Here is a 24659-nt window from a genome sequence, read left to right as displayed (position 1 = left end):
TCTAGGGTTGTTGAACATCTCTTCATATCCTTGTTGGCCATTTGCATTTCTTTTTTGAGAATTATAAGTTAAGTTTAGTTATTTTTCCCATTTATTACTTGTTTTTGCTTACATTAGCTTTGTAATTTGATGCTGTCCCAATTAATTGATTATTAATTTCATTCCTTGCCCTTTAGGAGTCTTGTTAAGGAAGTTATTGCCTCTAACAATTTGTTGGAGTGTTGAGCCTATGATTTCTTTTAGCAGGTGCAAAATTTCTAGTATAATTCCTAGGTCTTTGATCCACTTTGAATTGAACTGTGTGCATTGTGAAGATATGGATCTAGTTGCATTCTTCTTTATTTGGTGTGTAGTTTTCCCAATGTTCAGAGCAAATGCTCTGAGGTTTTTCTCCATTCAGTATGACATTGGCTTTGGATTTTCGTTTTGGCCTTTGCAATGTTGAGGTTGTTCCTTTTATCCTAAGTTTCTCCAGTGTTTTAACGTAAATGGGACTTCTCTCTCTTTGAATAGTTTGGTTAAGGGTTTATCACTCTTGTTCATCTTTTTTAAGAATCAACTTTGTTGCATTTATCCTTTGTATTGCTTTTTAATTCTCAATTGCATGAATTTAAGCTCTGATCTTAATTATTACCTATCTTCTACTAATTTTGGAATTATATTGTTCTTTTTGATGGTATTAAAATATAATGTTAGATTTTTTGTTTGGTATTTTTCTTTTATTTTAATGTATAAATGCTATAAATTTCCCACTAAGACTGCCTTCATACAGTCCCAGAGGTCTTGGTATTGTTCTATTCTCATTTGTTTTTAATAATTTAATTTCTTCCCCAATTTCTTCTTTGGCCAATTCCTGATAGAAAAGTGTATTACTTCATTTCAAGGTGTTACAATGGTCTCTAATTTTTATTGGTTCTTAACTCCTAATTTCATTCCATCATTATCTGATAGAATGCAAGGAATTATCTCTTTTTGTATTTGCTAAGACTTTCTTTGTGCTCCCAAATATTATCTGTTTTAGAGAAAGTTTCATGTGCCTTTGAGAGGGTAAAATGAATTCACTTCAATAGATGAAATATTCTATAGATGTCTGTTAAGTTCATTTCATTAATTCTACTTTTTACTCTTGGTTTATGTTTGGATGACCTATCAAATACTGACATGGTTTGTTGAAATCACCCAGTATTACTGTATTGAGTTCTATTTGATGCTTTATAATATTGAGAAAGGCTTGCTTTTTGTTCATCAGTACACCAATGTTTGGGGCACAAAGACAATCGTTTCATCTTGTTGTTGGTTGATTCCCTTAATAAGTATGAAATAACCCAGTTTGTCTTTTCTGATTAATTCTGGCTTGATGTCTACTTTGATAGGAGAGTAGCTACCTATAGGCCAGGTAGAAAATTAGAGTCTCATTCTGTCTGGTAGCTCTTACTTCACTGCTTCCTTTCTGGACTTTGTAGGGGTGGAGGGCAGCTGCCTGCTCTGCCATCTTCAGTCTGTAAAGGACTTAGAATTCTTTGATTTCCACAGAAAAATTCCAGTAGCCCAGATGAAGGAAGAAGAGTTATGAGAAAGTCAAGAGTTACTCAGGAACAGCACCTTAGTAGGGAGAGTTCAGGGAGGGTATTTGAACCCTGAGGAGAGTGGCTCAGGGTCAGAGCTGGGTGTGTGAGGAGGGGCTGCCCAGCTGTGCTGGTAGGAGGGCCCCAACTCACTTTGACAGGCCCATGTGTGTCCCTGCCATCCAGTGGAGACCACCTGCTTTTGCTCCTCAGTTCCTTCACATCCACACACTGTCTTGCTTGGTGCGTATTGATATTGGCTCTTAAAATGTGTTAACACCAGAGAAGAATCAATTTAAAGGAAAACACTCTCTAATTTGAGAAGTTATGTACTTGATTTGAGGAAAAAGTTGCTTCTGGAGTGTCTATCCCTGTAGTAATGCAGAAATGTCTTAAACACAAAGAACCCAGTCTTCAAAATTCTCTCCTTCTCATATATGCTCTGGGTCCCTAAAACATTCTCACCAGTCATTTGCTAAGATGCATGGAAGGGAAAATAAATTAAAGCCTGAACATAACAAACTAGAAAGTGAACATTCTTCTAACACTGAGGAGGAGAATTTTCATAATAATACAGAAAATTAAAAACTAGAAGTTGTTTTAGTTACAATGAGAAAAGACCAAGGATTTGATCTACAAATAAAAGTAACTATGAACATAAGTACTCCTAGTTGGAATTTAAATGCTGGACCCATGCTTAGGGTCTAGTAAGTCAAAGCCATCTTGATTCATGTCTTACCTAATCCCAAGAAGTGAATCAAATTACTCAAATAAAAAGGCACAGTATTTATACTGTTAATGACACTTGTAAGAAAACAAAATCAAATCAAATTTTGTCCCAGAATCCATCATGTGATGCAGTGCTATAGCTATAAGAGCATGGGAACTGAATTAGAAAAGGTGAGTTTCTCTCTACCACTTAGTGACAGAATAATAAAAGGATGTCTAGGTGAACACTTACTGCAAAACAAGGGAAGGTTTAGGAATGAGATAGGCATGTCTCAGGTAGAGGTCTTGACATTAGAGAAAGAAAAAGTTCACCTTCAAAATGGGAGAGCTATTCTCTTGTTGCTACTCTTGGTTTTTCTCAGTATCAATTGTATTCTGATTTCCTGCTTTGAAAAAGCTCATGTATTAAATGGTGTTATCTAAATAAGAAATTCTGTCTAGAAATTTATGCTTTCTTCTCTCTCCATAAAGAAAATTTCAGAAAAATATTCTCATGATCTTTCTTTCTCATCATCTTAAGTCAATCAATCTTACAAGTGGCCTGTGAACTGGGAAAGTAATTTAGACCTATACCATATGAACTTCTGAACCAAGATAAGCATAAAGAAGTTGCTGACAGAATGTAATAAGCTTGAGGTGTTTTTTTTCTCCCTCTTTGTGTAAGATTCATATTTATTTACACATAGACACACGCACAAACACACACACACACACACACACACACACACACAAAGGAAATGTAAGGGAAAGTTATGGCTGAGATGGAATATATCCTTGTGCCTAGTTCTGAGATATGTTTTCAGACAAACTAATCTGTTTATTGTGCTTTTATCTGTTTTACCAAACCATTGAAACATAATTCTAATATGAGCACTTTAAATATCTTTTACAAGTATATATACTTCTTTTAAAGTCACTTCTGTTAAGTGTTTCTGTTTCAGTCAGCCCTTTACTTTAGGTTGTTTTGAAAAATTTGTTAATCTTGGTATGTTTGATCTTATCACATAAAGAAGCATTAAATCTCAGCCCCAAATTTTGTACTTGATTTCAATGTAGAACATGGATGTCTGAAGTTCTAAGTTTTAAATATAGACAAAATCTAGACATATCATTTTAAAAATAAATGTAGTAGCATATGAACTAGGAAGCTTCCCATCTCCCAAGAAATAATTGGTTTACTTTTTCTGGATAATTTATCTGATGCAGAATTGTGAAATTGTGGTAACTTTCCATGCTACCAAAATGCTAGGTAGTGCCAATTGGGAGTCATTAAAACTTTCTTGGTTTTACTCCCAAGTAGATAATGGGGCTAATGCAGATAACCGGTCTGGGAAGCATCTCATTTTCCAGCATTCCATAGTTACAAAGTAGCAATTTTGTCCTGCTCCTTGTGTTGCAGCAAATTTTAGTTCAAATGTTGCAATGAGCACCTTCACTGTTTTGCTCTCCCTGTATCCAAATGACAAAAGAATTTCACAAGGCAAGGTGGGGGAGGTTGGAGACTAGCTTAATGCAGAAAGGGGGAAATCTTCCTCTTTACTGAGGCTCAACAATGACACAGTCCCTGAATTTGGGTGTTTAATGTACAATCCAGGTAGGAAAGACAGAAGAGGACTCCTTTCCTATATTTTTCTTTTTATGTCTGCCAGAGCTACAGGGAGTGTAAATGCTAGATAGCAAAAATGGCTCAAAATAAAAGCATGGAATGAAAAATTGTTCTATTTGAAATTTTGGAAAACTCTTGTTATTTCCACTCAAACAAAAATGAAGAAGAATTGGCAAAAATTTTCAATGATATTTTATAAAATTAAAGGAAGCTCAAAATATTTTATGGGCTGAAATAATGACAATTAAACTAAATCAGGAGGTAAAATCAAGGATAAAAGCAGAAAAAAAGAAACCTTTTTTTATTAGAAAGTAACATGATCATCCTTATCATTCATTAAAGGTAGAGGAAAAAAAGATGAAGCACCCAATTGAAACAAAAGAATCACAAAACTTATGTGAAGGTATTGAAGATACTGATTATAATGATGAACCCATGGAACAGAGAAAGAGCATAAAAAATTATCATAAGCCTTTTTCTCTTACAAAGAGTCAAGAATATGATGGGTAAGCATGTGGCAGTACTCCACAGTAGATAATTGTTATTCTCCTCTAAATCTCATTCTAATTTGGTCTAACATTCACGATTGAGAAACATTAAGCTTTTGTGTATCACTGAAGGTCTCCTACCATTTCCATATGTTTTCCCTTCTCTCTCCCTTTCTCTCCCCCCATTCGTCTTAGTTTACTGTTAGTCTTTTCCTCATTCTCTTCCTTCCTGTTCTATTTTTAGTGGCTCTCTTTATATCAAAGAAGACATTTGACATTTGTTTTTTAGGGCTTGGCTAGCTTCACTTAGCATAATCTGCTCTGATGCCATCCATTTCCCTGCAAATTCTATGATTTTGTCATTTCTTAGTGCTGCATAATACTCCATTGTGTATAGCTGCCACAATTTTTTTATCCACTAATCTATTATAAGAGGTTATGAGGGGCAAAGGGGAGGAGGAAAAAAGGGGGAGAGAATTGAACAACAGCAGAGGAGGTAGAGAGGGAAGATGGGAGGGAAGGGGAGGGGAGGGGGGATAGTAGGGGATAGGAAAGGTAGCAAAATACAACAGTCACTAATATGCCATTATGTAAAAATGTGAGTATGTAACAGAAGTGAGTCTGCATTATGTATTTGGGGAGTTCAAAACCCAATTGAGTCAATTGTATGAAAGATAATATATCATGAGCTCTGTAATGTTTTGAACAATAAAAAAAATGGAAAAAAAAGAATATAAATAACAATAAAAAAAAACATTAAGCTTTATCTGGGGATATTCAACCTTGCAATGTTTCCAGAAAAAAATGAAAGTAAACAATGAGATACCATTTTATTATGAATGTATTGATGAATTTTATTTAAAATGTAATAACTAAGATAGGGAACTGTGATGAAGAGAACATTCTCATACAGTGTTTATAAATTAAATTTATCAGCACTTTTGGAAGGGTAATTTAGAGGCATGTACCAAAGATTTAGAATATTATTCGTCAAACCTAACAGCCTCACTTCTATTCCTGGATCCTTCTTGGAATGGAAAATATACTTGTAAATGCATGCCTGCCCACATATATTAAGGACAAATATTATATGATATACATAATGCATATAATATATATGAATATTTCTCATATGCATAACAGGAACATTAAATACAATATATGTGTTTATATATATATATAATATATATGTAATATATATTATATATATATATAAATATGTGTGTGTGTATATACACACACACACACACACACACATATTTATTTATTTAAGGGTATTTATTATAGCACTGTTATATCATTAAGTGAGAATCTAAATTCCTATCAATAAAGAAACAGTTAAATTTTCATATCTATAAACTAATGTAGTAAGCAATCATTTAAAAAATGAGGTTGGTTCTATAGCATACTGTCAATTTCACATTAAAGTACACTTATGACAGTTGCATGACACCTCTTAAACAAATTTTGTTCTAATTCTTGAGAGTACCATCATGTATAGATATGATTTTGTATGGTATTCTAAAATATCAGGTTATCAACTTGATAGGTGTTTAGATTCTCAGGAAAATGGAAAGTTTGTTGGTGCACAACAGAAAAGTGAACTATCCACAACCTACTACTAAATATTGCTTTGGTATTTTAAAGTATACAAACCTTGCTTCCCCATACCAACAGTGGCATTGAAAATGGATTTTGTGCTCAGGAAGTATTTGTGAAATGCATGAATACACTGTTGGATTATCATACCTGTTGATAAATTTCTTTAGAAAAAAAATTTTTAGTTTACCAAAACTAAACTAGCTTTTAAACTATGTTTTAAAACATATTGGCACAATTCAAAAATTATTATTTATAATTATCATCAGATATGGAATAATAATGTAGATTGATCTGCTATTCTGTGTCTTAAAAACACCAGAAGAGAATTATTACTTTTCATAGTATATTGTGATACACACGTTTAGAACCTGGAATCTATATTTGGGGTTTGCTGCTGACCATTTCTATGCCTTTAAGCAAGTTACTTGGCCTTTCTTTGCCTAGTTTCTTCCTCTATATAATACATTATATGGTATCTGCCTTATGGAATTATGAAGATGATAACAAGTTGAACCCATGTAGAGTGTTAGAAAAATGCACAGTAATTGCATTGTAGGTTTTGAAAAATTAACTCATATCATTATACAAAAAGACTTTCCCTTATATAAGGATTTAGGCCATATTTTACTATGAGGTTTGAGTCCTTGGTAAAAATTTGTCTTTTATTTTGATTATAATAGCAGAATCTGCTGTATTTATTTCTATTAAAGAATTCAAGTAACATGATACTTTTTCTTTGGCTGTGTGATCTAAATTTTATTTTCCTAATATTCTTTATGTAGTATTATTCTTTGTCCCTTAACGTTCCTCTTTCTGTTTATGATTGCAGAAAATGATTGTACTTTAAATAGCCTGTAAAATTTATGAATAGGAGAAATAATAACAAATGTAAAGATTTTACATAAAAATATATTATACATTCTTATTAACATATTAATATTTACCTAAAAGGATTTTATGTGTGTGTCTTTTCTTTTATTAGGGCCAGAGAGAAAGCATCTAACTCAAAGAGAAAGGTATTGTTAAAAATAATAAAAGGTAGTATTTTATTCAAAAACACACTGTGAAAGGCTAAGTGATATAATTTTAAAATTTATATTGTATTGTAAAATGTAACATGAACCAGGAATGGTAGTGCAAGCCTGTAATCCCAGCGGCTGGGGAGGCAGAAGCAGGAGGATTGAGAGTTCAAAGCCAGTAGGTAAAGGCTTCTACTTTGGGAAAGTGATTAAGAAATAGTCACCATTGATAAAGACATCCTTTTGACAGAAACTAGCTGTTATTTAACAAATATCTGTTTCTTGCATATAAAATAACAGACCAGATGTTCCTTCTATGAATTTAGTACATGGTATAAATATTTGAGGGACATTTAGAAATCATATTTTTTTTTTTTACAGGTCAAAACAACGGCCAATGCCATGGAAAACTTTGATAACTTAAGTAAGTCATGTCAAACAGACTCAGAGGACTGTGAGTTGGCTTACCCTAATGATAAGAAAATTTTACAGTTGATTGAACAACATAAAACATCATGTAAAGGTAGGGCCTTTGCATAAAAATTAGGCCTTTATGTATATTATAATAATAGATGCATAAAAAGAAATATTATTATGTTATAATAATAATACAATAACATTGCTTAGCAGTGCACCAGGGAGAGGTGATGTTTTATAGCTGTTCCTATCAGAAATATACGTTATATTAAAATAGATGGAAAACTGGGTTTCACTCTGAGCCAAAGAGCTAGGATAATTCCCACTGCACTTTTCTTCGTGAATGGCACCCTGGCTCCTTTTGTTGGCTATGTTGCTCTCTTGTGCCTTGATCATGATCATTGTCTCTATCTGAAGTCTGCAGTAACCTTACACCTGTTTTTCCTGCTACCCCACCTCCTAAAACCATGCCCTAGCCTGCAACCATAATTATACATTTTTAAAAATTCAGATATGATCATGTTAAGCCTACCCTTAAAACCTAGCTCTCACATATTTTTGCTATAAGATGAAAAAGATTTCAGTCCTCTTGCTTATCCTGCATTGATGTGCCCCAACCACTGTCTTAGATGTGTGTCCTTAGAGTACAGCTTTTTGTTTTAAAAGTTTCAGTGTGAGATATTATTGAAAATATGATAAACTGCACATATGTAAATTATGCAATTTGACAAGTTTTAACATACAAGTTACACACATTTAAATACCATAATCAAGATGTTCAACATTTCTAGCAATTAGAGAACATGCAAATTAAAACTGTACTAGAGACTTCATCTCACTCCAGTTAGAATGGCAACAATCAAGAATACAAGCAACAATAAATATTGGTTGAGGATGTGGAGAAAAGGGTACCCTCATACTCGCTGGTGGGACTGCAAATTTGTATAACCACTCTGGAAATCATCATGGAGATTCCTCAGAAAACTTAGAATGGAACCACCATTTGTTCCAGTTATCCCACTCCTTAAAATCAACCTACTGTAGTGACATAGCAAAATCTATGTTTGTAGCAGCTCAATTCGCACAATAGGCAAGCTATGGAAACAATCTAATTGTCCTTCAACAGATGAATGGATAAATAAAATGTGGTATATATACAAAATATATACAGAATGGAGTCTGTATATATGCTGGTAAATGGATAGATCTGGAGAATATTATGCTAATTGAAATAAGCCCATTCCCCAAAATGAAAGGCCAAAAGTTCTTTCTGATATATGCTAACCCAAAACAAGGAGGGTGGGGAGGAATCCATCACTAGATAAAGGGAAATGAGGGAGGGAAGGATGGGGGGAAGGACAATAGAATTATCAGACATAACTTTCCTAGCCTCGTATTTGAATAAATGACCAGGGTAACTCTGCAGCATGTACCACCACAAGAATAGGATCCTAAATAAAATGAATTATACTCTATGTATGTTAATTTCCAAAAATACATTCTAGTGTCATGTATATTGATAAAGAACAAATTTTAAAAGAAACAGTTAAGAAACCCATTAATCACAAAATACTCCTCATGCCGCTATATATTCCCGAATTAAGAAATCTCAAACAGCTTTCCAACATATTTCCATATTTTTCAATGCCCATGGTATGAAAGGTCCCATTCTTTCCTATCTTCAATATCAAGTCGTATGGTCAATTTTTAATAATTATAACCTTTCTAAGAGGGTGGTCTGCACACATGCACACATCAGAACGGTTTCAATATGCCTTACACTAATGACCAGTAATGTTGAGGATGTTCCATGTGCTTATTATTAATTTGGATGACATTTTTGGTCACTTATCCTTTTAATTCTCTGTTATTTTGTTTGTTCTTTTAAATTATTCATTCCAGTAGGATCCATTTTGATATATTCATACAAGCATGGAATATATTTTATTCTAATCAGGCTTCCAATCTTTATTTAGATAGGAAAGTTATGTCAGATTCATTCCACTCTCTCCTCAGGATACTATTCCTTATCAGCTATTTTTTTTTTGCAAGAAATTTTCACCACTTTGTGTCTTGATATTTTCTCCCCTTAACAGTTATTTTTAAGAGCTTCAGTTTTAAATTTTGATGAACTGTAACTTATGTATTTATGCAAATAACAGATTTTGTCATTTGTGTCATAGCATTTTAATTTCTTTTGTAATCCATTTGATTTTAAGCTGATATAGTAGGGGGACATATTGATGGGCTACACTATTAATAATAAGAGCAGAGTGATTGAGATCTCATATCTCATATCTCTTATCTCTTTTAGAATCATGCAAAATCCTTTCTAGGGAATATCTATTAAGAAACCAACCTACATGCCCTTCAACAGATGAATGAATAAAAAATGGGATATATGTATGCATATACCTATACATATGAAGTAAATAGACACACACTCAATGGAATATTAGTCAGCCAAAAAAAGAATAACTTTGTCATTTGCCAGAAATATGTTGTTGTTGATTTCTGATCATGACTTCATAATCAGGGAACATATTGTGCATGGTTAAATTATTATGACATCTTAAATTACAATTTATTTTCTTATCTTAGCATCTGTTCCATTTTGGTAGAGAATGGTGGTGTTAAGCTTTTCTACATTCTTGCTGACTTTCTGCCTACTTTTTCTACCACTTATTGAGTGAGGAGTTGGGCCCCTCAAATGATAATTGTAAATTTGCTTATTACTGTTTGGAGCTCTATCAATTTTTTGCCTCAAGAATTTTGTATCTATATGGTACACAAAAACATTTGTGATCATATAGATATATCATCTTTTCCATCAATTGAATCTTTTATCACTGTGCAATTACCATGTTTATTGCTGGTAGTGTTTTGTAATATGAAATCTCATCAGGCCTTTATGTAGCCATTCCCATGAAGCCTTCTTTTATCAAGTGTCAGTGTGGTCTATCTTTATATTTTTAACCAATGTGTGTCTAAATTAAAAAATGTATTTCCTGTAGGAGATGGGAAGCACATATTTGTAGAAAGCACATTTCTTGTAGAAAGCATAGAGTTGAATCAGACTATTTTGTTCATACTAACAACCTGCCTTATAATTTGAATTTTTAGAGCTTTTTGGTATATACATTTGGCCCTTGAACAGTGTTGGTGTCAGGAGTGTCACCCACCTGTGCAATCAAAGAAAATCTGTGTGTATATTTGAATCTGCAAAAATCAGAGGTACTAATAGCCTGCTGTTGACCAAAGCTGTCTTTCTAATAGAAACAATTAACATATTTTGTATGTTAAAGGTGTTGAATATGAGGGGAAATGTATAAAAACTGTGAGAGATCATTTGTTACAGTCATAGCCAATTTGCTGGAAACCAACTACTCCCATGGAGATAATTAGCATCATGGGGCCTTTTATGCAGCATTTCATAACAACTCAGTAACCATAGGAGGTGACTACATAATTATTTGAGTAGTGCAGTTATATACTATGACATCTCCTGACTTCTCTGAGATCTTTCAAATTGTTTATAATTTCCTAAAACAAATAAACAAATCTGTGTATAAGACAACTCCCAGAGTTTAATCCTGTATTGTTCAATGGTTAATGTAGTTGGACTACCCTATAATCATGTTCTTTGATTTCCATCAGTGTTCCTCCCCTCAAGTGTAGTTTGTGTTTCTTTTTTAACTATATCTTTCATCCTCCTCTTCTCCTTCTGAATTTTATTTTGGAAGTGAGTCAGGTTACTAGTAATGAGCTTGATATCCTTCCCAGTCTTGTTTTTATGATTGTTCAGGTGATCAGCTGGTTATGAATTCTCTACTACTGGGAGTTGCTGATGACTCTACCCTTATCCTGTGAAATATCTATTTTTCCAGATTGATTGATGGGCAGAGACACCCTTCTTGGCACCTTAACCTTAAGCTTCTTGGCTTCCTCTAACCTTAAGCAATGCTTTTTCTTTGGGTCTCAGTTTGCTTCTTGGCACTCCTTTGTCTTCCATTAGTTTGCTAAAAATTCAAAGGGGGTCCTCTGCAGATGTCCAGGGTTCTTTCTCTGTAGTACTTTCTCCTCTCTGCTCTATCCTTTGATGTCTCTGTGTCTTGGTTTTACCAGAATCTCAGCTCCATCACCTCAGCTCAGAGAGGCTGGTAGACTGTCCTTCTGCTTGTTCTTCTTGAATCACCACCTTGAAGCTCTCACAACAGGGAGATGGCACACTTACAAAGCTTACATCATTTGTTTCCTGTCTACTGGGGATCATTTTCCTCATTGTCTGAAGTGTCCACGGTCTTGGGAAATGCAGTTTAATATCTTTGGCCTGTTTTGGTTTGGGTAGTTTCTGGTGGGATCAGGAAGCAGTACCTGTTACTTCCTCTTGGCCAAAAGCAGATTGTCATATAGAGCCTCAGTACATGCTGTATGTTGACTGGAATGCTCTTCTTCACCCTCTGCCCAGCTGCTTCCTGATAATTTTCATTTCTCTGGGGAGTCATATTTTCCTCAGGGAAAACTTTCTGTAGCTCTGATTCCATAATGTGATTACAGAACTCTGTTTCCCTACATTATCCATTTATTTGTCTGTCTTCTCTACACTTTAAGCTAAAGAAGAACATGGATCTCATCTGGTAGGTTTTTCTACAGAATATATTATAATGTCCCAAAAGTTGTAGGCACTCTGTGTGCAGTGCATTTCTTCAGTGCATGAATGCCTGTGAAAATGTACAGTCCTTCATATATGAAAAATATTCACATATTTGACTTTTATCATGTTTGTTTTAAAATTTATTTTTGTTTGTTTTTAAAAAATAAATTTTTGACTGTTTTTTATTCATTTAAAAAATTTGCATTGCAATCACTGCTTCATGTTTTTTCCATTATATAGATTCTCTGAGCCTATACAAAATCGAGGATGCAGTTATTTCATCTCAAAGAACAATGGAACATAGAAAATGTCACTGTTCACAGTGTTCACTATTTATAGAAAAAGTTTCAAAGATGGAAACTAAAGTTTATGAGCTGAAAATAAAGCTGTCAGATGCAAAAAAAGTAAATGCCATGCTAGAGCATGAAAAAACAGAGTGGAAACAGGAACTCTCTAATTTGAGGTATGATATCCTAACTTTAAAGAAATGTTTGAATGATCCATTTTTTGCTGGAAAAAAAAATAATTTTGTTAGTTCTTCTTAGTTACACATGAGAGAAAAATCCATTTTGATAAAATTATACACGCATAGGACATTTTGTATTTCCTGACTTACCTTTTGGCATTTCATAAGGGAGAAAACTTCTAATTCTTCTGGAGTGTGAAAATCTTGGAAATAAAAACAAGTTGGTAGGGATGATTACTTCCACCAAGTGAATGCATATTCTTCCCAATCACAATTCTACTGGCTATGTAAAAGCCCACTTTACAGGAATCTCAATATTCATTAACAAATAAAAGTTTTCAACTGTATTTTATTCATTAAAAAAATTGTATAGCAATCATTGCTTCAAGAAACTTCATTTATAGAAATTGTTTTCTATGTTTATTTTGACTACATCCTTCAAAATACAATTATTTATTTAGAGACATTTTTAAAAGGTATTTAATCAGTATTTCTAAATTGTACTCTAGAAAAATTATGTAAATTTACAATTCCAAGAGAGGATGAGGTGAAATGGGCATTTTCCTCAATGAAGAAACATGTTTTTAAAAATTACACATTTTTTTTTCTTCTTGTGCCTGGGATGGAACCCAGGATTTTGTTTAAGAGTATACGTCTGCTCTTGCTGAGCTATATCCCCAGATGCTGTCTTATTCTTAAGACCCATGAAATAAAATATGAATTAAAAAATGATGACTATTTTGTTCAATTTATCTCATATATAAATAAAATAAGTTCAAATTTCTCTGGTAAAAAGACCTATACTCTTTATTATTAGATTAAATATAAGGTTCTGTCTTGTTCCAAAACTAATTTTTACATTGTTTATAAAGTACATAATAATCAACAAGATCACTTGAAAGTGTTACCCAAAAAGAAATAATAAAAAGTGTAATACAAGGAATTATACTCCTTAGATTAGGAGTATAATATAGTAATGTGCTGTTATGTGTTGTATGAAAACCTATGAAGGTACTATATTACATTGTGAATCATTTTAAGGGATATGTTTAATGTTTTATGAAGATAAACCTTATTTACAGTAAACTTATAAACTGGTTTTTAAACAATAATTTTTTAAAACAACTTTAAATCATATTTAAAATTCAGGAGGAATTCTTAAAGTTAAGTTTCAACTTGTGAATTTACAGAATCATCTCAAAATTTCTTTTGCATAATTTTTACCAGAGTTATTAGTAACAGAATCTTACCGAATAACAGAATGTTCTTTATTACCTTTATATATCTAAATCATTTATTTCTATATATAGATATATCCCCTTTGAGACTTATTGAAGTAGGAAATAAAATGTGAAAACAAGAAGGGAAATGTATTTGAGAACACAGAATTTGTATTAGGATAATAAATTAACATATGAAGAGCAGTTCACAGTGAACTCTTTTCTTTCTAACAAAATTAATTTTAAGATAACTTATTTAACTGCAGATGTGAACTACAAGAAGAAAAGAAGAAGAGAAAAAAAGCTGATCATCTTTTGGAAAAAATTAAGCACCAGTTAAGAGAAAAAGAAGAGGATTATAATAAAGAAATGGAAATAAAAAGACAACTTGAAATGGCTCTGAAAACAAGAGATATGGAACTGAATACTGAAAGAAATAAGTTAAAGCAGGTAAAATGAGTGTCAAATTTCTTACTTTATTTCAACCTTAATTATATTATTTGTATGATTTAATATATGTGGTCATGTTTCATTTCATGATTGGGATAAGATCTGAGAAAGGTGTCTTTCAGTAATTCCATCACATGCAATCATAAGCTTGAACTTGCACCAACAGAAGATGTCTACCCTGCAATATAATCTTATGAGTCCACTGCTGCACACCAGTCTGTTGTCTAACAAAGCATTGTTATGCCGTGCATGACTACATTATTTAGGTTTAAAACAAAAGGCATCTTTTGGCTTTTATGGCTAAAATTTTTTATTGCAATGTTGACATCTAATAGATGTTCCACATGATTTCTGAATGTAGTAATGAAAACTAAGTGGAGTTAACTCACTAACATAATTGTTAATTTGGGCATTTTATGTTATAACACAGGCTAAATTACTTTGAAACTATCAGGAAACTTATTAAATGTTTTGTAAAATATTGTATATCATGATGCTCTCTCACTCTGCTTTTAGGAGATGTTTTTGCTCTGAGAAATTTATCTGTTATTTATGAGATTAAAATTTGAGCTATCCATGTGGGATAAAGTTTCATGTGCTTTAATAGCCTCCTTATTTTTAAAATATTTTTATCAGAGTATAATAATTATACATAGTAATTGGGTTCATTTTATCAAAATCATATGTGCAAGGAATTTGATTTCAAGCCCCATTCCCCCTCTTTTCCTCACTTTCTCCTTCCTGTTATCCTCCTCTCTATTAAGCATCCTTTCTTTTCTATATGCATTAAAGTGAAATTGCCTTTGGTATCTTTATATATGAATATATAACATGATTTTGTTAAATTCATTCCATTTATCTTCCCCTTTTCTTCCTTCCTACCTCTCATTCTCCTACATCTACTTCACTCATCTTTCCTTTATCTTTCTGCTCTCTGATATCCTCTCCCACTGGCTTCTTTCCTATATTATGCTCTAGCTTCCAACTATGAAAGAAAACATTCGACCTTTGATTTTCAGTTGGGTTTATTTCACTTAGCATGATTTTCCCCATTTCTATCCATTCACTGGCAAATGCCCTTCTAACATTCTATTTTATGGCTGAGTAAAACTCTGTGGTGTATATTTACCACATTTTTAAATCTGCTCATCCATTAATGGACATCTGGCCTGGTTCCATAGCTTGGCTACTGTGAACTGTTCTGCAATAAACCTTGAAGGGTATTGCTGTGGCATGCTGATTTTAGATATTTTGGATATTCAAGGAGGAGTTGGAATAGCTGCATCACATGGTGATTCCATTCCTAGTTTATTGAGTAATCTCCACATTGCTTTTGAGACTGGTTGTACTAGTTTTTAGTCCCAGCCTCAATGCAAAGAGAGTGCCTTTCTCCCACATCCTCACCAATATTTGTCATTATTCATGTTCCTGATCATTGGTATTCTAACTGGAGTGAGATGAAATCTTAGTGTAATTTTGATTTGCATTTCCTTAATTTCTAGAGATGCTGAAGATTTTTTCATATATTCTTGTCAATTTGTGTTTCTATTTTTGATAAGTAGAATGTGTATAGAACATTTTCAGAAATGGAGAACCAAAAAATTTTGGAAAATTTTTATCAGTCAAGTATATGTACAGCTAAGGCTCTTACTATGGCTTGGTTCTATATATTAGAATGTAAACCTTTTTTTTTTTAAACATGGTCACAGCTATTAATCACTGATTCTATGTCTTGGGTCTGTTGTACTTCAGGAAAAGTGTTCTTTAATTCTGAGATTCTTATAACTCATCATTTCTTTTGTAATCTTACAGATTCCCTTTCTTCAGTTAACTTTTTGAACTTCTGGGAATATATGCTTTCATAAGGTCTGAAGTTTAGCTCTAATTTTTCTCCATATATATTAAGTGTTGCAATGAATGGATATCCAACTGGAGAAAATTATATATATACATAATTTTTGGAATTGAGTGCTAGCTAACTATTTCCTTGGTTTTGCTTAGGTTTCTACTAGAAATAAAATGGGAAAAGATCTGTTGGATAAATATCACAGGATAAAGGATATAATTGCTACGAAAATAATGGAAATTGACAGAATAAAACATGAGAACCAAGAAAAGGAAAAGAAATACCTTGAGGATTTTGAAATTTTAAAAGGTAAGTATGATGACCTTCAAAAGACAATCAAGCAGAAAGAGGAAACAGCTGGAGCGAATCCATTCCAGGATAATGAACAATTTAATAAGATGAAAGATGAGATAACAACGCTAAAATTTCAACTGGAGTATGAAAAAGAAAACAGGGAAAGACTGGAAACAGAATTTAAGTCGTACCGTGCCACGTTGGCTGCTGCACCCTTCCATCAGTATGAAGGTCAGACATCAAGAGAATACCAAGAATTTGCTTTCCAGTCAGCCAGAGAGGAATACTTGCGTTCACAGGCCAAAATGAAGTTTGCTATCTCTCGCCTCAAAGCTCATAGTGAGTTTGTTTCTGAAGAACTTGTTAAGTATGAAGAAAGATTCTGTATCCTAAAAAATAAAGTCTGTCAGACAAGACAAGCTGTTAAAGAAATGACTTTGAATTTAGAAACTCTACAAAGAGACCTACAGCAAGCACAGTGTCAGATAAAGAAAATTAAATACACATATCATAATGAACAAACTAAGGTGAATAAATATGATGGGAAGCAGGATTCCATAGGGGAGAGAACACAACCGCAGACTGAAAATACATTGCTTCAACAGCAATTGCACAAATCTCACAACGAATCTGTCAACAAAGACACAGTAATAAGTATCCAACAGCAATGTCATGATATTGTAGAAAAATTTCGAGCTGAGACTAAAAAACACAATCTCATTCTGGAAAATATAATTAATAAATTAAGCAATAAATGTGATCGTATTGAAGAAAGACTGAATCAATATGAAAATGAGAAAACAGAAAGAACAGTAAGTATCAAGCATAAAAACATATGAATTACCTTTAATGGAGAATTCAAAGTAATGTTTGCTTATGACTAAATGTTGAATCTTATTGTGTGGAAAAATCCATACACTATAAATGTATTTGCTCTATCAACTCCAAAACAACCTCACTTCTGCCAAATTCACATTTGACCTAATTCCCAACACAAAGAAATAATCCATGTTTGAAGTGATGTCTGCTTATTTCCCCGCTGTGGTCATTATTCATTGTATACATGCTTTGAAATATCACACTGCACCTTATAAATATGTACAATTATGTGGTGACTAAAACTAAAAATTCAGAGGTACATAGTACTGCATTCAAAATTTACCAAAAATAATTGAAAATGTTGAATCTGAGATATTTTTACTCAATGCTGTACATTGAGTAAAAAAGGCATTGTGTTTCCTATGAAGCTTGAAGATGTTAATTTACAAATATTTAATATACCTATACTGATATTAAAAATGTAGTTATTCACTTGAATTCAAATTTAATTAAGCTTTTAGGTCTTTTGGGTATATTCTGAGAAGAGGAATAGCTGGGTCAAATGGTGGTTCCATTCCAAGCTTTCCAAGGAATCTCCATACTGCCGTCCAAATTGGCTACACTAATTTGCAGTCCCACCAGCAGTGTATGAGTGTTCCTTTTTCCCCCGCATCCTCGCCAGCACTTGTTGTTGTTTGACTTCATAATGGCTGCCATTCCTACTGAAGTGAGATGGTATCTTAGAGTAGTTTTAATTTGCATTTCTCTGATTGCTAGAGATGGTGAGCATTTTTTCATGTATTTGTTGATTGATTGTACATCCTCTTCTAAGAAGTGTCTGTTCAGGTCTTTGGCCCATTTGTTGATCGGGTTATTTGATTTTTTGTTATACCCTAGAGATTAGAGCTCTATTTGATGTGTGAGGGGTAAAAATTTGTTCCCAGGATGTAGGCTCCCTATTTACCTCACATATTATTTCTCTTGCTGAGAAAAAAAAAAACTTTTTAGTTTGAAAAACAGCATACTACAGGGACACAGCCACATCAATGTTTATAGCAGCATAATGTACAATAGCTAGAGTGTGGAACCAACCTAGATATGCCCTTCAATGGATGAATGGATAAAAAATATTGGCATATATAGACAATGGAATATTACTCAGCACTAAAAAATAACAAGATCATGGCATTTGCAGGGAAATTGATGGCATTAGAGCAGATTATGCTAAGTGAAGTTAGCCAATCCCCAAAAAACAAATGTTTTCACTGATATAAGGGGGGTGACTCAAATGGGGTAGGGAGGAAGAGTGTGAGAAGAAGATTACCTCTAGATAGGGAAGAGAGGTGGGAGGGAAAGGAAGGGAGAAGAGGAATTGCATGGAAAATGTAAGGAGACCCTCATTGTTATACAGAATACATGTATGACGAAGTGAGGAAAAAGAAAAAAAAGTGTGTCACATTGGATTGGGTAGAGAGAACTGATGGGAGGGGAGGAGAGGGGAAGAGACGAAAGGAAGGACAACAGAATAAAATAGACATTATTATTGCTGTATGTATATACATGACTGCATGACCGATGTGATTCTGCAACCTGTACATTCAGAAAAATGAGAAATTATACCCCATCGGATTCAAATGTATGATATGTCAAGATCATTGTACTGTCATGTGTAACTAATTAAAACAAATTAAAAAAATAAAAAATAAAATACATTCAGGAAAAACAGTATTAAATCAAGCTATGAAATAGTTTGCAGGAACATGTCATGCAAGGAAAAAATCCAAACCAAACCAAACAAATGGTCCACTTTCACACACAAATAAGCAGCACTAAGAAAAGAAATATGAACTGTTGTAGATTAGAAGACCCAGAAGGTCCATACCAACCAAATATAATGTATGGATCTCTATTGGAATGTAATCAAACATGAAAATATATTTTGATAACCTTTCAATTTCAGACTTACAGAAAGCTTGCTAGAGTACCAAGAATTCCCAGATACCCTTCATGTGTTAAGGACTTACCATGTTTACTTTATCACTCTCTCTTACACTGCTTGGAATTGAACCCAAGTTCTTGCACAGGCTTAGCACATTCTCTCCCAGTGAACTATGTCCCACCCTTGAATAATATTTGTAATACCTTGATGTTCCCTTGTTTTAAGACCATGATAAAGTCGACAAAAAGAAATGCTCATATGTAGATTGAGTTAAGTGGGCTATTTTGACAGCTGAGCCAAAGTGTAGATGATATATTTTGTAATAATTCTCCTTTACTAGCATTTTATCTATTCTGCTTAGTTCTTTTATTCATGGCAGTAGTAGTAGAATTGAAAATCACCATCTCAATTTTTTAAGACCACTCACCTCTTTCAAAGCATCTACTTTTTGTGAAATCATAATGGGATTAATGGCTGGAAAATCATAGTTGATTTAAGCTACCCATCGTTTCTGTCATTAATCGTGCATATTTGCAGACAACTTGTTCAGACTTAACTGTTAGTGTTGTAAAGGATACAACTTCGTCCAATGCAAAGATAATTATAGCTCTCTGTGGTTCACTAATTGGGCATTGAATCCCCATTTTGAGACTAGCAAAGTGTGGCAGGACTCACGTACACCAGGAATAGAGTGAGGAGTGGAGCAAGTTTTAGGAGCTGTGATCAGGGAAGTAGGTGGAGGCCAGGTCACCTAGGGTCTCCTTTTTATTCTTAGTTGGGAATCTTTTGGAAAGACTTATGCAGAGGAGTGAATGTGTGAGGAACTCTGGTGTCAATTTGAGCCTCTAAGAAAAAAGGGGGTAATGTTCTCTGTAGAATTCACCAGCCCTAGTCCAATCCACATACTCATGTATGTTTGCGAATTCAGTAGGTTGTCAAGCATTGCATCAGGGTAGGAACAGATAGAGGGCTGAATCTGTTGTCTAAAGAACATAAAAGTGATCACACTTGAAGACAATACCTTCTGTGTCCTCAACAGAATCCAGAAATAAGAGCCATCCACAGAAGATAGATTGATGTATGTGGTGATATTTTTCAGATAACTATATAAGAGTTAAGTATGGTTAATATTCAGAAATCATAAGGTGATTTATAAAATTATTAACAGAAATATCTTACCAGGTAGCAGTGAGACCACTTCAACAAGAACGGGCTTCACTTGAAGTTTCATCTGATTGTCACCTTAATTTAGAAGAGGAGACACAGGAATTAAGAAGAAACTAGATCAAGTCACAAGTCAAGTATGTATGAAATTGGACATTTAAAATCTAAAATCTAAAAATTTTAAACAATAAAAAGCATTTTAGGATACTAACTTCAGTGCCTAGCATTCTTTGGATTTCCATTATACTTGATTTTTATTATGATTTTATTATTATTCTCTTGATTGAACTTATTTGTTTTTGTTTTTCAGTACTGGGGATTGAACATGCAAAGAGTGAATATTCTCATAATAATCTTATCATTCTGATGCTACCTGACCATATGAATGTTGAACTGAGGAATGAAGAATGGGGAAACCCAAAGCTCTGTTACTCAGCCACATTGATAATTAACGCAGTGTTCAACAATGGGCAAATTATATTTCAAAGTAATGTTTTAGTAAACTGTGAAATCTTTGAGAGACAGAATATAATAATAATTCATTTTGTTCCATTTGCTATAGAATTTGTACCTAGACTTAATAGAACTTCTGCAAACATTCTAGTAAAAATATCAAGTTATTTTATTATCATTTAAAAAATATTTTGTACCTTGGGTTTTACTTTTTCTAATTCTGACCTTATACTTTTATTTTATGTTTTCATAAAGCTTCTTTTTTTCTGGTTTAACGTTTCAAGTTTGCTTTTATTTATCGTTTCTACACATTTAGTTTTACATGTTTCTTAGTCATGCTTTTTAAATTATTTCTGTTTTTTTAAGTTTATATTTAATGTACTCAGCCTGGTCAATCATTGATTAGTAAACTTATATTACTCATTTTTAAACTTTCAAAAATAAATAGAAGACTATGTTTTCTCTCAATACAACTTTACTATATTCACTGTAAAATATTTCTTTGTAGCAAAATATGTTGTCATTATTCCAAATTCCTCTTTAATCCAGGGGCTATATAGAAAAATGAATTATTTTTTCCACTCAAGTGGATTTAGAGTTAATTGTTGTTGGTGATAATGGGTATTTTCATATATATATGGATACACAAATTCACAAGGTTGAATAAAATAGCATATATTAAATTTAAAAATTTGAATCTTTCTTGGCTCCTACAACTAAATTTGAATTTAGTTGTAGTATGTGCCCATTGGATTTTTATGTACTCTCAAACTACCCAAACTATAATATAATTTGGCCAGTGTCACTAACACTCCCCACTCATCCCTACCTCCCACCCCTAGATCTTTTTCCTTTACTGATCTCCCTTTTATTTTCATGATTTTGTTCCAACATTTCTTTACCTTTTTCCTCTCTAGCTTCTGCATGTGAGAGAAAGCATACAACATTTCACCTTCTGAGTTTGATTCATTTTGCTTAACAAAATCCATTTTGCTGCAAATGACATAATTTCATTTTTCTTTCTGGCTGACTAGAATTCCATTGTGTATATTCACATTTTCTTCACCCTTTCACCTTTGATTAACACCTAGGCTGTTTCCATAATTTGGTAATTGTGGATTGTGCTGTTAAAATGATGGACATGCATGTGTCACTGTACAAAGATGAGGTTAATTCTTCAGGATAAACACTGGAAGATGGTATTGCTGGGTCATGTGGCAGTTCCATGCCTAGTATGTTGAGAAAACTCCATACTGAGTAGTGGTTGTACTAATTTACCATCCCACCAACAGTACAAGCATTCCTTTTTCTCCACATCCTCGTGTTATATTATTATATATGTATTCTTGATATCTGTCATTCTGACTGGTTTGAGATGAAATCAGTATAGTTTTAATTTCCATTTCCCTTATTGCTAGTGATGTGTGGAACATTTTTCATAAATTTGTTGGCCTCTGTTTACTTTATTTGCCCACTTACTAATTGGGTCATTTGATTTTTTTTGTGTGTGTGTGTGTGTAAAGCGTTTGAGGTTTTCATATACTTTATGTATTAATCCTCCATCAGAAAAGTAGCTAGCAAAGATTTTCTCCTGTTTTATAGGCTCTGTGTTCACATACCTAGTTATTCCCTTTGCTGTGGAGAAGCTTTTTCATTGGATGTCATCCCATTTATTAATTGCTGGCATTATTTACTAAGCTTAAGGGTTCTAAAAAGTTTTGTTATATTTTTCCATTACAATGGAATTAGACTTTCTTTTTGGTGATGATAATGTCTGTGTGTATGTGTGTGTTTATGTGTGAGAGTGTGTGTGTGTATAATATACAATTTCACAAAGTTGAATAAAGTGAGCACATATTAAGTTAAAAAAAATTTAAAACTTTCTTAGCACCTACAACTAAATTTGAAGTGCAAGTGCACATCAATTTGAGTTTTATGTACTAAAACTGCCCAAATGACAACTGATTAAACACTACCCTAACAACCAAGTATTGTTAATAACTTTATGGAATTAAATTCACATTATTGATGGCTTACTTTTATTTTCCAATTTTTATTTCTAAATATGTACCTAAGAGTTTAGACAGACATTATTTTGCCACATCAAGACTGTGGCTATAGCAATGTTTTAATGTATTATAATTATTTTAGTGCAGTCAACCTTATATACTTTTTCTAAGTTTTCATTTTAAGCATTGACATGTTTTTTTCCTGATGAGAAAGAATGTCTAAAGCCTTAAAATATTTCCCTTTTTGTTTGTTTCTTCAACTTTAATTTTTTGGAAATAATTTTAAAATTAATGTTCCAGGTTCTATTAAAAAGAACTTTGTTTCTCTGAACCATTTGAGCGTAAATTTCTGAGACTTGCCATCATTCGTGATTACTAAAATATTTCTTCTAAGTCAGAACATGCTTTATAATTTCCATACAACTTTCACAAGAAAAAGTTAATACTAATACATTCTATCAATCACTCAATCCTCAGATTCTTTTGAAGTTTTGTGACTTGTCTAATAGTGTCCTTTCTAGCCAAAGGGATTTCATTTGGATCTGGAGAATGCACTTAGTATTGTATTCCTTAGATTCCTGAAATCTCAAACATTTCTCAGGCTTTCCTTAACTTAAATGAAATAGATGGAATCTTTTAAGAACATCTCTTTTAGAATTTATCTCAAGTGGATTTTTTTTCTGTGTTTTTTTAATATGATTATACTTAGATCACACTTTCTGTGAAGAGTATCAAATAATTTTGTGATTCTCCTCTAATCCCATCATGTATCCTATAAGTTTAATTTTCCCACTACTGATGATGTTAACCTGGGATCACTAAAAAGGGGAATCTTGAGATTTTTCTCTTGTGTGATGTTATCTTTTCACCTCATAATTGAAATTTCATGTTTTATGGGTATATAACTTGAGATGTTTGTGCTCCTCATGCAACTTTTAATTTATTCATTTATTTTACCCATATGGATCCAGGGCTTATCTTATTCAGTGTACTATGTGTTAATATCATTTTATACTCCTTTTTCTTTTTTTAAATGCTCTGGTTTAATAATTTCAGATTTATAGACATTATAATGCAAAGAATTTCTAGATACTACTTCCCAAATATTAACAGTTTATTATTGTTGCTTTATCCCTTCTCCACTATTCTCTTTTTTTCTAATTTTTTTTTGTAGTTGTAGATGGATAGAATACCCAGTGCCTCACACATGCTAGACAAATGCTGTGCATCTGAGCTAGAGTCCCAGCCCTCCACTATTCTCTTTTTGTAAATAAATATAAATGTAGGTATATAACATAGTCTAGTTTCTCTGAAACATTTGTGAGTTACACATGATACTGTTTTATTCCTAAATATGAGGGTCTCCTAAAAACAAGGTATTATATAACTGTGATATAATCCTCAAAACCAGGAAATTAAAATTGAACTAAGAATATCTAATATATAAACTTCATTTAGATTTGCCACTTATCTCAGCAATGACCTTAACAACCATAGTAAATCCAAGATTAGGGATTTTCACAATTTGTGATTCATTGTGTCCAGAGGTCTTCTTTCTTTAGTATCCTTTAATCTGATACAGGCACTGAAACTTTCTGTGCTGTTCATGACATATATAATGTTGAATGGTATAGGTCAGTAGTCTCATGGATTTTTCCTCAGTCTGGGATCAGATGATGTTTCCTGATGTTTGGATTCAGGTTCAGCCATCAAGGCAGAAATGTCCACTAGTGATGTTGAGTTCTTCCCAATGTAGCATATTCAGTCTTCATTGCCAGACCCCTGATTTGATGAAGCAAGCAGCCATGTTGAGGAAGCCCACATGGCTGAGAACTATTTACAGCCTCCAGGAAGAGCAAGCATCCTCTAGGACTTAAAGGAAGCTCCTAGTCAAATGAGCAAACAGCTGGTGGCCTCAG

The 24659-nt window shown here is 33.1% G+C and overlaps 1 protein-coding gene across 1 annotated transcript in view; it reads left to right on the top strand.

Moving 5' to 3' along the window:
- LOC120885213 (ankyrin repeat domain-containing protein 26-like) overlaps nucleotides 1–20888 on the top strand; it is a 44910-nt gene extending 24022 nt beyond the window's left edge. The window contains exons 7-14 of the mRNA XM_078041974.1: nucleotides 4243–4406; nucleotides 6973–7006; nucleotides 7391–7532; nucleotides 12321–12543; nucleotides 14033–14216; nucleotides 16218–17168; nucleotides 20297–20415; nucleotides 20589–20888. Of these exons, the coding sequence (XP_077898100.1) occupies nucleotides 4243–4406; nucleotides 6973–7006; nucleotides 7391–7532; nucleotides 12321–12543; nucleotides 14033–14216; nucleotides 16218–17168; nucleotides 20297–20398 (1800 nt within the window). The 3' untranslated portion in view covers nucleotides 20399–20415; nucleotides 20589–20888. The remainder of the gene's footprint in view (nucleotides 1–4242; nucleotides 4407–6972; nucleotides 7007–7390; nucleotides 7533–12320; nucleotides 12544–14032; nucleotides 14217–16217; nucleotides 17169–20296; nucleotides 20416–20588) is intronic.
- Nucleotides 20889–24659: the final 3771 nt, after the last annotated feature.

Source organism: Ictidomys tridecemlineatus, chromosome 1 (assembly GCF_052094955.1).
Source record: "Ictidomys tridecemlineatus isolate mIctTri1 chromosome 1, mIctTri1.hap1, whole genome shotgun sequence".
NCBI lineage: Eukaryota > Metazoa > Chordata > Mammalia > Rodentia > Sciuridae > Ictidomys > Ictidomys tridecemlineatus.
This window is presented reverse-complemented; position numbering and strand designations above follow the sequence as displayed.